Source organism: Seriola lalandi, unplaced genomic scaffold, assembly GCF_002814215.2.
Source record: "Seriola lalandi dorsalis isolate HSWRI2012SDOR001 ecotype SW California unplaced genomic scaffold, Sedor1 jcf7180002054688, whole genome shotgun sequence".
Classification (NCBI taxonomy): Eukaryota; Metazoa; Chordata; class Actinopteri; order Carangiformes; family Carangidae; genus Seriola; species Seriola lalandi.
Genome location: NW_019525241.1, coordinates 20,054 through 32,722, shown reverse-complemented (window position 1 = coordinate 32,722; position 12,669 = coordinate 20,054). Strand labels below are relative to the sequence as shown.

Sequence of the window (12,669 nt, the reverse complement as noted above, 5' to 3'; positions counted from 1 at the left end):
TATAACGTCTATAACGTCAATGCAATATAAACAAACACGTATAAAAAAAAAATAAAAAATAAAAAAAATGATGAGAATAAAGCAGTGTGAATTATTTGGTCGGTAGAAGTACTGTAGAAATGAAACAGACTGTGACTTTATTATATGGTGAATCAAGTCTAATAAGCAATTTTCACACTGCTGCTGCTGAGTGTCCCAATTCAGACTTTTTCAACTTTCTTGTACAAAATTGGATTTCAATTTGATTCAAGATCTGTCATGGCTGAATGTTAAGGACACAAAATATAGTGGTGGACAAAATAAGAAATAGTTGGACATGTTGGGAAATAAAGCTGATTTGCTTTTTTGCTAAGAGATCAATCTTATTTCTGTGCGTTAATAGTGAGGACCTGGAGCTAGGAGGTGATTAGCCTAGCTTAGCATAAAGATACAGGGAAGAGGAGGGAGCAGTTATTTTGGCTTAGTACAAAATTGAAAATGTCCAAATTGTTGTCAGTGTATTTCTGAACTTTGGAGAAAGTGAAACTCACTGTTTCCCCTGCTTTCATTCTTTAGGATAAGCTAAGACATTAGTCTCCTTGCTGTTAAGTCCATACATAGGTCAAAAAACATTTGTATGATATCAATACTGTCATCTAACAGACAAAAAAAATAAATAAAAAAAAACATATCTCTCAAAGTGTCAAACTATTCTTTCAAATACACAGCCTCTATCTATTTCTAGAGTTACTTTAGCCGGGGTTAGCCACGTCATTTAGCCATAATTTTGTGAAAATATGTGTTTGAGACATACAGAGCGTACAGATGGACACATAGACGTACATTATGCTGCAGGAGTAGTTTTTGGAAGTTCGTTTGGATTTTGATTCTTTTATATGATATTCATGTGAAACTGGGTCACTGTTGGAAAGCTTTGCAACTATTGTGAACCCAAGCTAACTACACTACAGCTGATATCATCCACAAAGGAGCAAGCTACAATTTTTTTGGAGCAGCCACAGGTGGTGAGTGGTGGAGGACAATTCTCATCATTGAAATCAAGTGTTATTTAGTCTTATAGTTAAATAGAGATAAGGTGATAATAATAGTTTTAATGACATATAATACCTGCATTAATTCATTTTTTGCCACTTGGAAGAAGCAGAACAATAAAACATTGATATATATTATCACCCTGTAAATTTTCAAGGCGTGTTAGCCATACATTGTCTATTTGTTCATCCACCAGACAAAAAGCAACATTAGCATTCATGTTGAGTTGTGTTTCTGGCCACCTGCTCTATGTAAGTCCAGCATTCACTCTCCTTTTTTGCTCTGTTTTCCCCGAGGGAAAAATCTTCAGCTTCTAAATGCTCCACTAGTCGCTAACTTTGTCTGCTGTTTGGTGCTGACAGTGTAAAGTGGCTTTATCACGGCTTTGTTGCTGAAAACAGCTGCCTGCTGTGGCTGGATGTAACACTGATGAGAGCAGTGAGTGTGTCAAAGTTGCAAAATCAAAAAAGCGAGCTGAAAGACACTGAAAACGCTCCATAAAAACTGAGGGGAACTGAACTGCAGAGTAGGGTGATAATTAGTTGTGGGTTTGTCACCACAAGTGACATTTTTCACATTTCACACAGTCATTTGATCCATGGTTAAATTGAAAATATTGATTAGAGCAGCTTCAAGTTGTGATGGCAATCGTCATAACTTTAAGATGTCAGCAGGGCATGAGTCCATTTATAATCCTTTCAATCAACTGAAAATCTGTTCTGTCAACCTGAGACGTGTGTGTGGTTCCATTATTAAATCCTACATCATTCATCTGACACAACTGATAACTTAAGTCTCAACTGTCATCACTGATGGAGCTGTTTTATAGTTCTCACTGTCAAAAATGACATCTGTAACACACATGCAGAGAGGACCACTTCTGCACACCCGTACAGCATTCATTCACTCATTACTATTATTTGCCAGATGGTGCTATATATCTTCATCAGCTGAGGGTCACCCCACTGGATGGTAATTCCGAAGCGAAACAAAGCCTGTTAGTGAGTTATATAAGTGACCTTGCTGACAGTTTTAATTAGATAAATTCACAGTAATGGATTAAATAACAAAAGAAAGAAAAAAAATCTTGAGAACATTGCCAGGCCTTGGCTGGGTAAAGTTTTCCATTTACAGAGCCTGCTTTTCAACCTCTCCCCTATTCTTCATTCACCTCTACTGAGGTAGTGTTGGTTGTAGATGAAGATTTAGAAACACTTTATTATCCTTTAGATTTACATAAAATGCCAATTTGTCTTTGGCACTTGCATACTTCACAAGACAAATAATAATTAAAATGATAAATAGATAAAATAGGTTCCTTAAAAGAAGAAGGCGAGGGTTAGCGGAGTCAGTGTGTGCATGTGTGGTGGGGGGGAGTCCTTAAAAGACATTTGGTAAAAATAGTCAGTGAATGAGATCAAGGATTTCTTGAAATAGGATTTGAGGTGTATGGCTTGAAGGCAGCATCTGTTATGGTAATTCAAAGGATGGGCAGCATCACTGAAAAACTGGATTGTGGATTGGTACTTGAGTCGGAGCTGTTGCTAGCCTGGTTGAGAACCTGAGTCAGTCACCTCCTCTTTTGCGGGTCTGTCGGTATAGATTGTGTGCAGTTAACAAAAAAAAACACTTCAGGTTAATTTATGTTGTTGTGATCGGCTGTGCACATACAAGTGACGGAGGTAGTTGTGTGAAGAAGCTTAAGAGAGATTGTTGGTTTGGGAAAATTACAAACATTGTCCAATTCAGATGTCAGAGAGGGGATGGGGTTTTAGGCACTGTTCATTTTGAAGCATACCGAACTCCATAAAGGGATGAAAACTCAAATCCATCATTCAGGACAGACAAGTTCTTAGCATTTCTGGGAATCCTGGGTGACCAAAAGTCTATAGCGATAACTTTTAAAGTGTATCTGTCAGGAACTGGCAGGGGAATAGAGTTATTTATGCTTACCATGAGCGCTGTGCCTTACTTGTGTAGGAATGCTGCTGTAGAAGAAGCCATTGCTAACAACACTAAATTGTTTTTAGGTTTTTGAGCTATTTCAAATTGCCTTGCTGCCCATATGAAACTTTTGTCCCTGAAGTGAAAATACACAGTCACACATAGTTTAGATTGTCTGGTGCAGCTAGCCTTGAGGCAAACTACAGTAGCACCAAGTAATTCAACCTCAAGTAGCATGTCAGCAAAATGCACGCAACAATGATAATTCTTTACATTGGTGTCAGTTTCCAGCTCATTGTTTTCTGTGCTGACACAGTGTTCATAGTACTTTTATTATTTGGCCATGTAGTGCTCGAGAAGGTATACATATTTCATGGATTGATTGATATATAGGTATTGTTTATGTTGAACAGATATTAACATTTGGTACAGCGCTCGCTCATGATCAACATGCGAGGTTATGACAGCTATTGAAGGTGCCCTCGGAGCAAATTTATGGATATGGAAGGGAGCACAATTCCCACGTTTTATAAGAGAGCCAGTACGCCATGGATGCCATTGTGAAAGAATATGATGTATGTATGCCTTATAATTCATTCTAGGTCTCACTGTTATCCATTAAAGAATGCTGTTTTCCATCCATAAATGCATACGAATATGAGCCTAAATTCTTTATCTTGCCCATATCCTGTAGCGGTCAAGAATGTTATCTAGATATGCTTATGCTCTACTTTGTCCTCATCCTCTCTCTTTGTATTTCAGTTCATCTCTTAGTCTTTTCTGTCACCGATTTACATATTGATGTGGTTGCTTGGTTTTTATTTTTCATTCCCTCTTTCATGTGTTAGATTTAAGAAGATTGTGAGCCAACCGGAGACGCTGTGATTAGACGCCTTATCTTTAGACAGGTGTCTTATTACACCAAAAAGCACCTCATTACACCAGTTACATATTGACCCTTAAATCCACTTTTTTTTTTTACCGCCCTTTCTGCATTTTTTCGACCAACAGCCATTTTTTTTCATAAGCCCTGATGAGCTTTTCTGGAACAAAATTATATTTGAGGGTATCTTTAACATCTTGCAACCAAAAACATGTAACAAGTTTTTGACTTGTGCCTTCTTTCTGGCTGTTATTATATATTCTGTTGGTGATATGTAATTATAGCGGCAATATTTCAAAAGCCACAGGTTTTTGTGTCTGACATATCCACAACCCTGTCAGATGAGCCCAAGTACTCCCCAATCAGTGCCACCTGTCATGTTCCAAATGTGATCATTTAAATTAATTTTCATGACATTTAGCATTTCTCTGCTTGTCTGCTAACACATTTTCATGCACACTTAACCGCCTGGTGTTAAGGTGTTACAGCTGAGTCAGACTGGTGGGAGCTGGGTCTTAATATAGCAAATACAAAAGAAATACTATACTCAAGATCAGACTCACATGAATTTATAATCCTATCAGTGTTTTTTTTAGTCTTAAACACAAATATATGGATATACTGAATCATTATTTCTGTCTTTTATAATTAGCTGCGCTGTTCTACAATCTTTCTACATATCCCCATGACAGCTGCAGACGTATACCCTGTTGTATGAGTACCCCTGGTTTGGAATGACGGGTGTAGAGGCCAGTGATTGTCACTGCCACTGTTTTCTGAGACAAGATGTCAAAATCTTGGCAGAGAAAATGAAGGAAAAATACACTCCTATTTCATGTTTTTTCATGTGGAAAATGCGTAAAACGTTTCATTTTGTTTGATAGTGCAACTTTTTCTGCTGCTGGCAAAATTGTGAAGATGACATGATGCTTTCATGTCATTGCTGATGGAATAATTTCAGATACAGTGCTTATAGGCTTACAAGTTTTCAGGCCATGTATGTGTCCAAAAATAGGGACTTCTTTCTAGAGTTGCTATTTTGCACTTCCATTAAGAATGAATGTACAAAAGCCAGCTATTTAAGTTGGTCATTTGCTCCAACAAACACAACTGTAGCATTCATAAGTTGCAACAAGAGGCACTGGCATTGTCTTTGTAATTGGTTTGAATCCTTCTTCAGCTCAGTGCACAAACTCATTCTTAGGCATGTGCATCCTCGCCACACCAACAACTGGGGACGGCAACGAGAACAAAAACATATAGTAATAGTAATGACACTTCTTTGGTCAAACTGTGGGGACAGAAATGCACAAAAAGAAAAAAAAAAAAAAAAAAGGTGCAGAAAGACTGCATTGCAGCTACAACATACTTCTCTCCAATCTCAGATTTCATTGTCACAACATATATCATGCTTAGTGTTTAAGTGAAGTCTACCAAACGAGTGAATGTGATGGGCCCATGCCTCAGGCTTTTCTGGGAAATGTAGAATCTCTCTAACTGAAGTCTTACGACTTAAATAAAACAGAACAGGTTGAGAAGAAGTTGGAGCTTAAAAAAGTTAAAATTACAGCATGCTGTTATGACAAAATCTTTGCAATGCATTAACTGTCACAGATTGTTAAAACTGTAGATGACTTTTTTTTTTTCTTTGTCACTGTTGGTAGCTCATTCACGGGGCTTCCAAAATATTTCATCCTGTTTGAAATGTTGCCAGACCGACTGTAGACCTGCTAAATATCATTTGTGTTGTTTTATTTTATTTACCTGACTGATCACTGCTCCCTCCATCTGTCTGATTCTCTCCATCTTTCCCTCATCTCTCACTGTCATCCCCTGCTCGCGTATCTCTCACTTGTCTCTACTTCATTGCTCTTCATCTACTTGCTCATCTCTCTTCCAATCCACCCCCTCTGCATTTCTCCATCCGTTCCTCCATCCTTTTTTCACTCCATTTATATAAATTCCTACATATTTTTTCACATCTCAGCTTTTCCATCATTTTTCCATTGGTTAACATATTTGCCCATATCTGTTTGCCTCCATCTGTCATCCCCCAACCCACTCTCTCTATTTTAATCGTTAAATCTCTGCATCTACCTCTCTCTATCATTTCTCTTCATCTGTTTATTTCCACAATTTTTTTTCCTCACATTTCTGATGGTTCGGTCTCTCTCTCTCTCTCTCTCTCTCTCTCTCTCTCTTTCCCTTTGTCCTCTGCAGCTGGTATTGTTCGGAAAAAGCAGTGGTGTGAGATGGTGCCATGTTTGGAGGACGAAGGCTGTGACCTGTTAGTCAATAAATCTGGCTGGACTTGTACACAGCCCGGAGGCCGAGTCAAAACCACCACGGTGAGTTCAGGTTCTCTTTTAGCCCCCCAGGTAACATCTCCAAACTAATCACAAACCAGTTTGCAAAATGTGCATAACTACTGCACCAGTGGCACTGAGAGCAACATGACTGTAAAAGCTGGGAATTAAGCGTTTGCACGGAAAATCAATTGTGGTGTAAATCCAGACTAATGACAGATTTTATGAATGTTTTGTACATTAAACAAATGATTTAACTGTTTTTCTTGCCAAACATGACTGTTAAGCGGCCATTTCAATAAACTGAGTTATTGCACAGTATAACAAGACATTTTTGTGTATTGTCTCCCATTAAAAGCTCCGATCTGCAGGCATATATGAAAGCCAAATTTAAAGCACTGCTTTCAGCTTCTGACTATTTGGCTCAAAACATGTATACAATTTAACTGACTGATATTTGACAGTGTTTACTTGGAGGTTGCAAAAAGTCATGCTTCTTCAGTGAAACCCCTGAAACTGATTTTGTTATTTTTCAATATATACATGCAAAAAAATGTAAATCCTATATACACTGATAGTCCTAACTTTGTCTGTCTGCATGCAATAGTTTTTCACTGTAGCTGAAAGCTGATTAGAGGACACTACACTAACCAGAACATTAAATTGCAGGACCAAAACATTGATCTCAAAGACTACATGGAGGGTGTGTTTGTCACCACAAGTAACAGCTTTCACATTACGCTAGGTCATTTGGCAAAATATGATTTTAGTGCAGTTTTAAATGCCTTATTGGGAGAATTTTGGGTATTGCAAGAAAATTTAATGCATTATACTTGCTACTTGTGGCCAAAAAATAACATTTGGCCATTTAAGTCCATGATTGCACTTTTAAGCACCATCTCCGACTGCTGCCATATTACCATACGTTGGGGCCAGCTTGCACACTGTCAGCCACAAGCACACTGATAACAGCAGAAAACCCAGTTAAGCATTCACTTCACAATCCCCTGAAAATGTTTCTCTCCCGCCCTCCTTGTCTTCAGCTCATCTCTACAAACTGTATGCGGTTTGTTTACTTCCTCATCACCAGCAATTAGCTTGCATTAGGGACGCTCTTAATGTTAATGATGGCAGCAGATGGGAAGCCGCCGCTTGTATTCGCTAAGATGCCACCCATTCATTCACCCACTCGTCCTCCACACCCTATCTCCAGCACTTCAAGCCTCCTCCTCTCCACTTCAGCCCCAACTCCAAAAAAAAACACAAACACAGAGACACACACACACACACACACACACACACACACACACACCTTCCTACCTCCTTACAACCTCCCACCACTTTCACCCCGACGCCTGCTTTACAAGAGACACAAACACTGTTGCTGTCCTGCCTGTATGCCAAGTCTATACTGTAGCAATTAGAGGTCTCAGATGGGAAACATGTTATGCAACACACACACACACTCAACACAGCTGCCCTATCTCTGAATGTCAATGGGTGAACACTGAGGACCGGTGGGGCATCATTAATGCATCTGTCATGATTTAGTCATCAGCTGACTAACTTGTTTATGCCTTCCTGCTGAAAGACAAACACACATATATAGCAGATAAACACACTGAATGCTGAACCCAGATGATATGGTTTGTTATCAGTCAGCTGCTGCCCCCGTGCACTTTCTGTGCTGTGAGTCGTGCGTGTCTGTCAGCGCCCTGACACCACCCTGAATATACCTGGTCGTGGAGACTGAGGTGACAGCTGTTACATGTTCCACCTACAATGTAATTTGTTATCTGGGCAGGCAGATAGCCCACACGCAGACACTCACTCACTCATAGGTAACATATAGCTGGGTCCATTTATTATGTTTGACAGATTTAAGAGCTAGTGTGCGTCTGTTGGAGGTGGTTGAGTATGCAAATATGGTGGTCACTGTGTGTTCGGAGGCCAATAGATCGAGTGTGGGTGGATTCTTAACTGCATGTTAACATGCTCTCCCTGACATCTGTTGCTTTGTGTTTTCAGCTGTTTGCATATTCATAATTTTGAATATGTGTCCCTGTCTGGCCTACATATACACTTCATATCCTTCTTAGGATGTCAGTCAACGTACCTCTCATCGGCTTACGCTGACAATATGCAGGATGTGACAGGTATTTCTTGCTTGCTTCATTGGCTACTTTAAGCTTGGTGACAGCTAGTCAAATGGCTGGACGGCTATGTGCACTCATCTGTGCCAGTCCGTGTGTGTGTGTGTGTGTGTTTAAGCAGTTTTCACTGTCAAGGATTCTAATCAATGGCAACAAGCAGACTAGGGGTCATTGTTTAAAATTCTTCTAAAAATATTCATCTATGTGATGGATGGACTGGCCTAAACTAACCGCTCCCTTTAATCTCAAATTGCAGGAAGTTGGGAAGATTTACGACATTACTTCACAACCATGCATGTAACCTAAAAAATTGCCTAAAATGCATTAAAGGTTAAGGCTGATTCTCCAAAACAAAAATTACATAAACCTCTTGTTATCTGAACACCCAAGGGAGAATCTCAGGCAAAAACAAAACAAACAATTTACTCCTCAGCCTCCCTCTGGTTAACTTTGAACAAATGGCCCCTTCCCTAAGGCCTATCAAGGTTAAACCCAAACTGCAGCCACCCCAGTAATGCCTAGGGATGACTGTTGGCGGTGCACAGTCCAGTGAGCATGTCCGACCTGTCTGTCAGGTGTTTGTGCGAAAACATCAATGCGGACAAACAGACATATCCCTCGGGGCATTTGACTAAGCCAAGTCAATCTGACTCAGCCCCATAGCCCCATAAAGGGCTATTTTGGACAAATGTCAAGAGGTGGTTTGCGTGTATTGGTCAAATGTTTGAGAGTTTGTGTTTTCTCTGTCAAACAGACGGAGATTGTTGTTCAGGATGACACCCCTGACCTCCTCTCTACCTTTAGTCAGCAACACGGCTCAGTATGAGTTGCAAGGCAGATAAGATGTGCTGTGCGTTCTCCCTCAACCTACAGAATGTCACTCAGCTCAGCGGCCACAATTTGATGTTCCTCTTTTTAAAAATAACTTCCTCACATACTTTTTTGTCTCTCTGCTAGACTACATGTCCGACTTTCTTTTTCTCTTTTCACTTTCACTCCTTTTCTGCCTTTCACTTTTTCTTTCCTCCTCTTTGTCCCCCTCTCCATGCGTTTATCTTAGTCTGACCCTGCTTTGAAGAGTACATGCTGTTCCTGTCAATAAAAACACAATATTGATTTTTCTAAGGCCAGCTCCAGAAGAAACACATGAAGATTGATATGTACATTGCTTATGGTTGACAGAGACGTTTTGAGTGAGGTTACTTTTATTAGCAGCACAAAACAACCTCAGCAAGAAAAGGACACATATCAAATAGAGGTGCACTTGTGAAGCTCTAGCACATATTTCTCTCAGTATCAGGAGTCTCGCTGATACAGTGACAAGTCTCTCCTCTAAAGGACTGACCTAACACAAAGTGGAATTCCTCAGATGAACCATATCAAGCTGTAAGACTGTAAATGAGCTCTTCGGGTTCACTTAACTGCATTAATAAAATGCACATGGACACTCAATTGCATGCCCATCAGTCACTACTTTATTTTCTGTTTTACCTGAGTACATAAAATCTGCCAAAGTATGTGACTTGTGGCAACCCATAAAAATGATAATCACCACAGAAATACTTGGCCAGAAAGACCTGCCTAAATATAACTTATGTAACCAAATGTTCAAGCGTTCACAAAACCCTGCCCCTGAATCCCTCAATACCAATTAACAATCATAAGTAAGCACAGCAGGCATAACAGTCAAGGTTTGGATTTCTGCACATGGTGAAGGTGGTGGAAAGTGGTGCCTTTTATGAGAACCAAAAACAAAGGAGCAAACGTGTAACGTATGGATTAAACTGTGTATCTATCTGCTCTAACATAAGCAGGAAACATTAACATGCCCTGCTAACTAGCTTACTAGTAGCATAGCGTTATTTCCAAGCTAACTATATTATTTAGTGGGGTTACAAGTTACAAGTTTGGTTAAAAAACTCTTAGGTAGAAAAATAGTTTAGAATAATAGTAGTGATACTCATCAGTTACTCTTCATCCTTAAAAAATTAAGCATACTGAAAACACAAGCATTAAAGCATAAATCTAACTACCGTGTAGCCTGTCTGAGTTTTAACCTATCTTAGAACAAGTTTCAATTACATTTCATTTGTAATACTGCACTGGCAGACAAAGGGTAACTAGCTCTACCTTGGAATACAGAAACTATTTATTTTATCTTTCCTACATGGGCCATCAGGTGGTGAGAGTGCTGACCTTTTGTCTGGGACGTGCAGCTGTAGCCTCAGTCTTCTATCACAATCTAATGTACTGTATGTATCAGGTGAATAGGTAAATGTCAGCGAGACAACCTGCTTAGTTTTAGCATTAGCTCATGCTAGCTAGCTACATCTGAAAAGACTCTGCTAGCAGCATAATTATCTGCCAACAGAATTGAAATGAGAAGAAATGAGAAGACTGCTTTCGTTTACCTGTGTCTAGAATCCAGGATGGATTGTTTCAAAAATGACTATGAATTTTGAGTGTTAAATTTGGCATCATTATAAACTACAAATTTGCAATGCTGACAGGTGTAGCAACAGTAAGGGGGCGGATAGAGGAGTTTGTCTTTCATAGGATAGAGAACAAACCAACTTACAGTAAGGTATTTTCAAAACCCTTGAAAACAGATTCATATAGCATGAACCTTTAGTTTTCTATGGTGCTAAAGCTGCAAAATTATTTGTAATACAAACCAAAATGATTTATGATAACTAATACATGTTAGTGTATGAGTAGTGACAACAAAATATCCTGTGGTCCCTGGAAAGATCATATGGAAAAAATCACTGGATATAGAAACACTTTTCATTCAGCAAGTAGTGGTTAATTTCCCACTCCTAAAATACTTTCCACCCTCCATGATGCTAAATGACTTGAATGTATTTTATCACACAGTTACCACAGTCAAATGCTGTCTTTGCTGCCTCTCCAAAGCACTCTTTTGGCAAAGTGATATGTAGTCTCAGCAGTCATCTCCTATACCTCCTTCTCTCAGTGAAAGGCTTACTGCTGTCTCTCTCCAGAGAGGAGGATGCTCTGCGTTGTGCCCTCCACCATTTTAGACTGGCAGATGAAACGTCGCAAGGAGCTATCTCTCTCTGCATGTGCCGACGCAGGGAGCTCGGCGAGAAAGAGGCAGAGTGCGGGCGCCATTAGAGGAGAAAAGCGAAATCACCTCAGGTTATCTGACGGCTTTTGTGACAGCCTGATAAGACGAACAATTCAAAACAGGGACAGAAAAACAGCGTGAAAGAAGAAAGGAGCAATGTGAGTGAAAGACAGAGAAAGAGATTTGAGCCAGTCAGACGTACAGCATCGTAAAACATTAAGTCATTTTCAGTTGGTGCCCATCAGGCAGTGGCTCTTGTTAAGCCTTTCAGTGCCTGTAAAGTTCATAGAGAAGGACAAAAATAGAGAAGTTTTTCTCTCACCATGTTATAATTGCATAAAATCCAACAGGAAAAAGCTGTCAAGAGACTTTTTTTTTGACGGCCTGCCATGCTGTTTACATAGCACCCAATACAGTACACATGCTTTAGCCATTGATTTCAAGTGATTATTACACAGAAAACCACTGTGATCCTGAATTCCGGCCAAATGCATCTACTTGTCATGTTGAGTACTGTAGTTTTCACATTTACAGCAGCACACCATCATTTTTGAGACGTCGCAGGAAACAGCAGCGGTACGCTCACGAGAGAGCTGAAATGACAAAAAATTCTAACTAGGTCTTAATCATACGTTCCATTAGGTCGGTATTTAGGCAGTGAACAGAGTGCCATGAGCAGAAGTGGCACCTACTGAGAGAAAGACTGTGATTACTGTAATCAAGACTTTTTTGGAGAGGAGATGAGAGTCCTGGAACCTCAGTGAAGTGAAGAAAGAAGAACATGTTTGATCATGAGTATAATCTTTGATAACGAGCTTGTGTGTATGCATATGCACTCTGTAGGTATCTGCATGTGTGAGGGGGTACGATTCTACATACTGTTATGGACATTCATATGTATACATGAGGATAAAGGCTGTTTTCATCCACACACAAACAGCCTTTTTATACAAAGGGTACAGTTTACACAAGACAATCCCCAGGCCAGTTTGTGTCTCCCTCTAAGCTTGTGGAGTATTTACGCATTTATACATCTGCCAGTGACAGCATGTGTTCGGCCGAGTATGAAAAAGCTCTTTCGATTGGGGTTTGTAAGCAAGGGCTGAGGGCCTCCCCCACCATCCCTCCCCTCGCCCTCCCCTCCATCAATTCCTCTCCGTTTCTTCCTCTCCGTCCCTCTGTGGATCCAGCTCAGCCTGGGACTGATGGGATCCCCCAAACACCCCCTCCCTCACCAAGCCCCCCCCCCCCCCCCCCCCC

General features: G+C 40.1%; 1 protein-coding gene across 4 annotated transcripts in view; it reads left to right on the top strand.

Annotated features, from left to right (window-relative positions):
- The window catches only part of tafa5a (TAFA chemokine like family member 5a), a 138,359-nt gene that overhangs the window by 117,906 nt on the left and 7,784 nt on the right, over positions 1-12,669 (top strand). For 3 of the 4 annotated variants that reach the window (XR_015438269.1, XR_015438270.1, XM_023422923.2), the window contains exon 3: positions 6,080-6,207. Coding sequence is in view for 2 of the 4 variants with exons in the window: in XM_023422923.2 (XP_023278691.1) it covers positions 6,080-6,207 (128 nt within the window). In the remaining 2 variants the exon portion in view is untranslated. The other variant, XM_023422925.2, reaches the window with a different exon arrangement.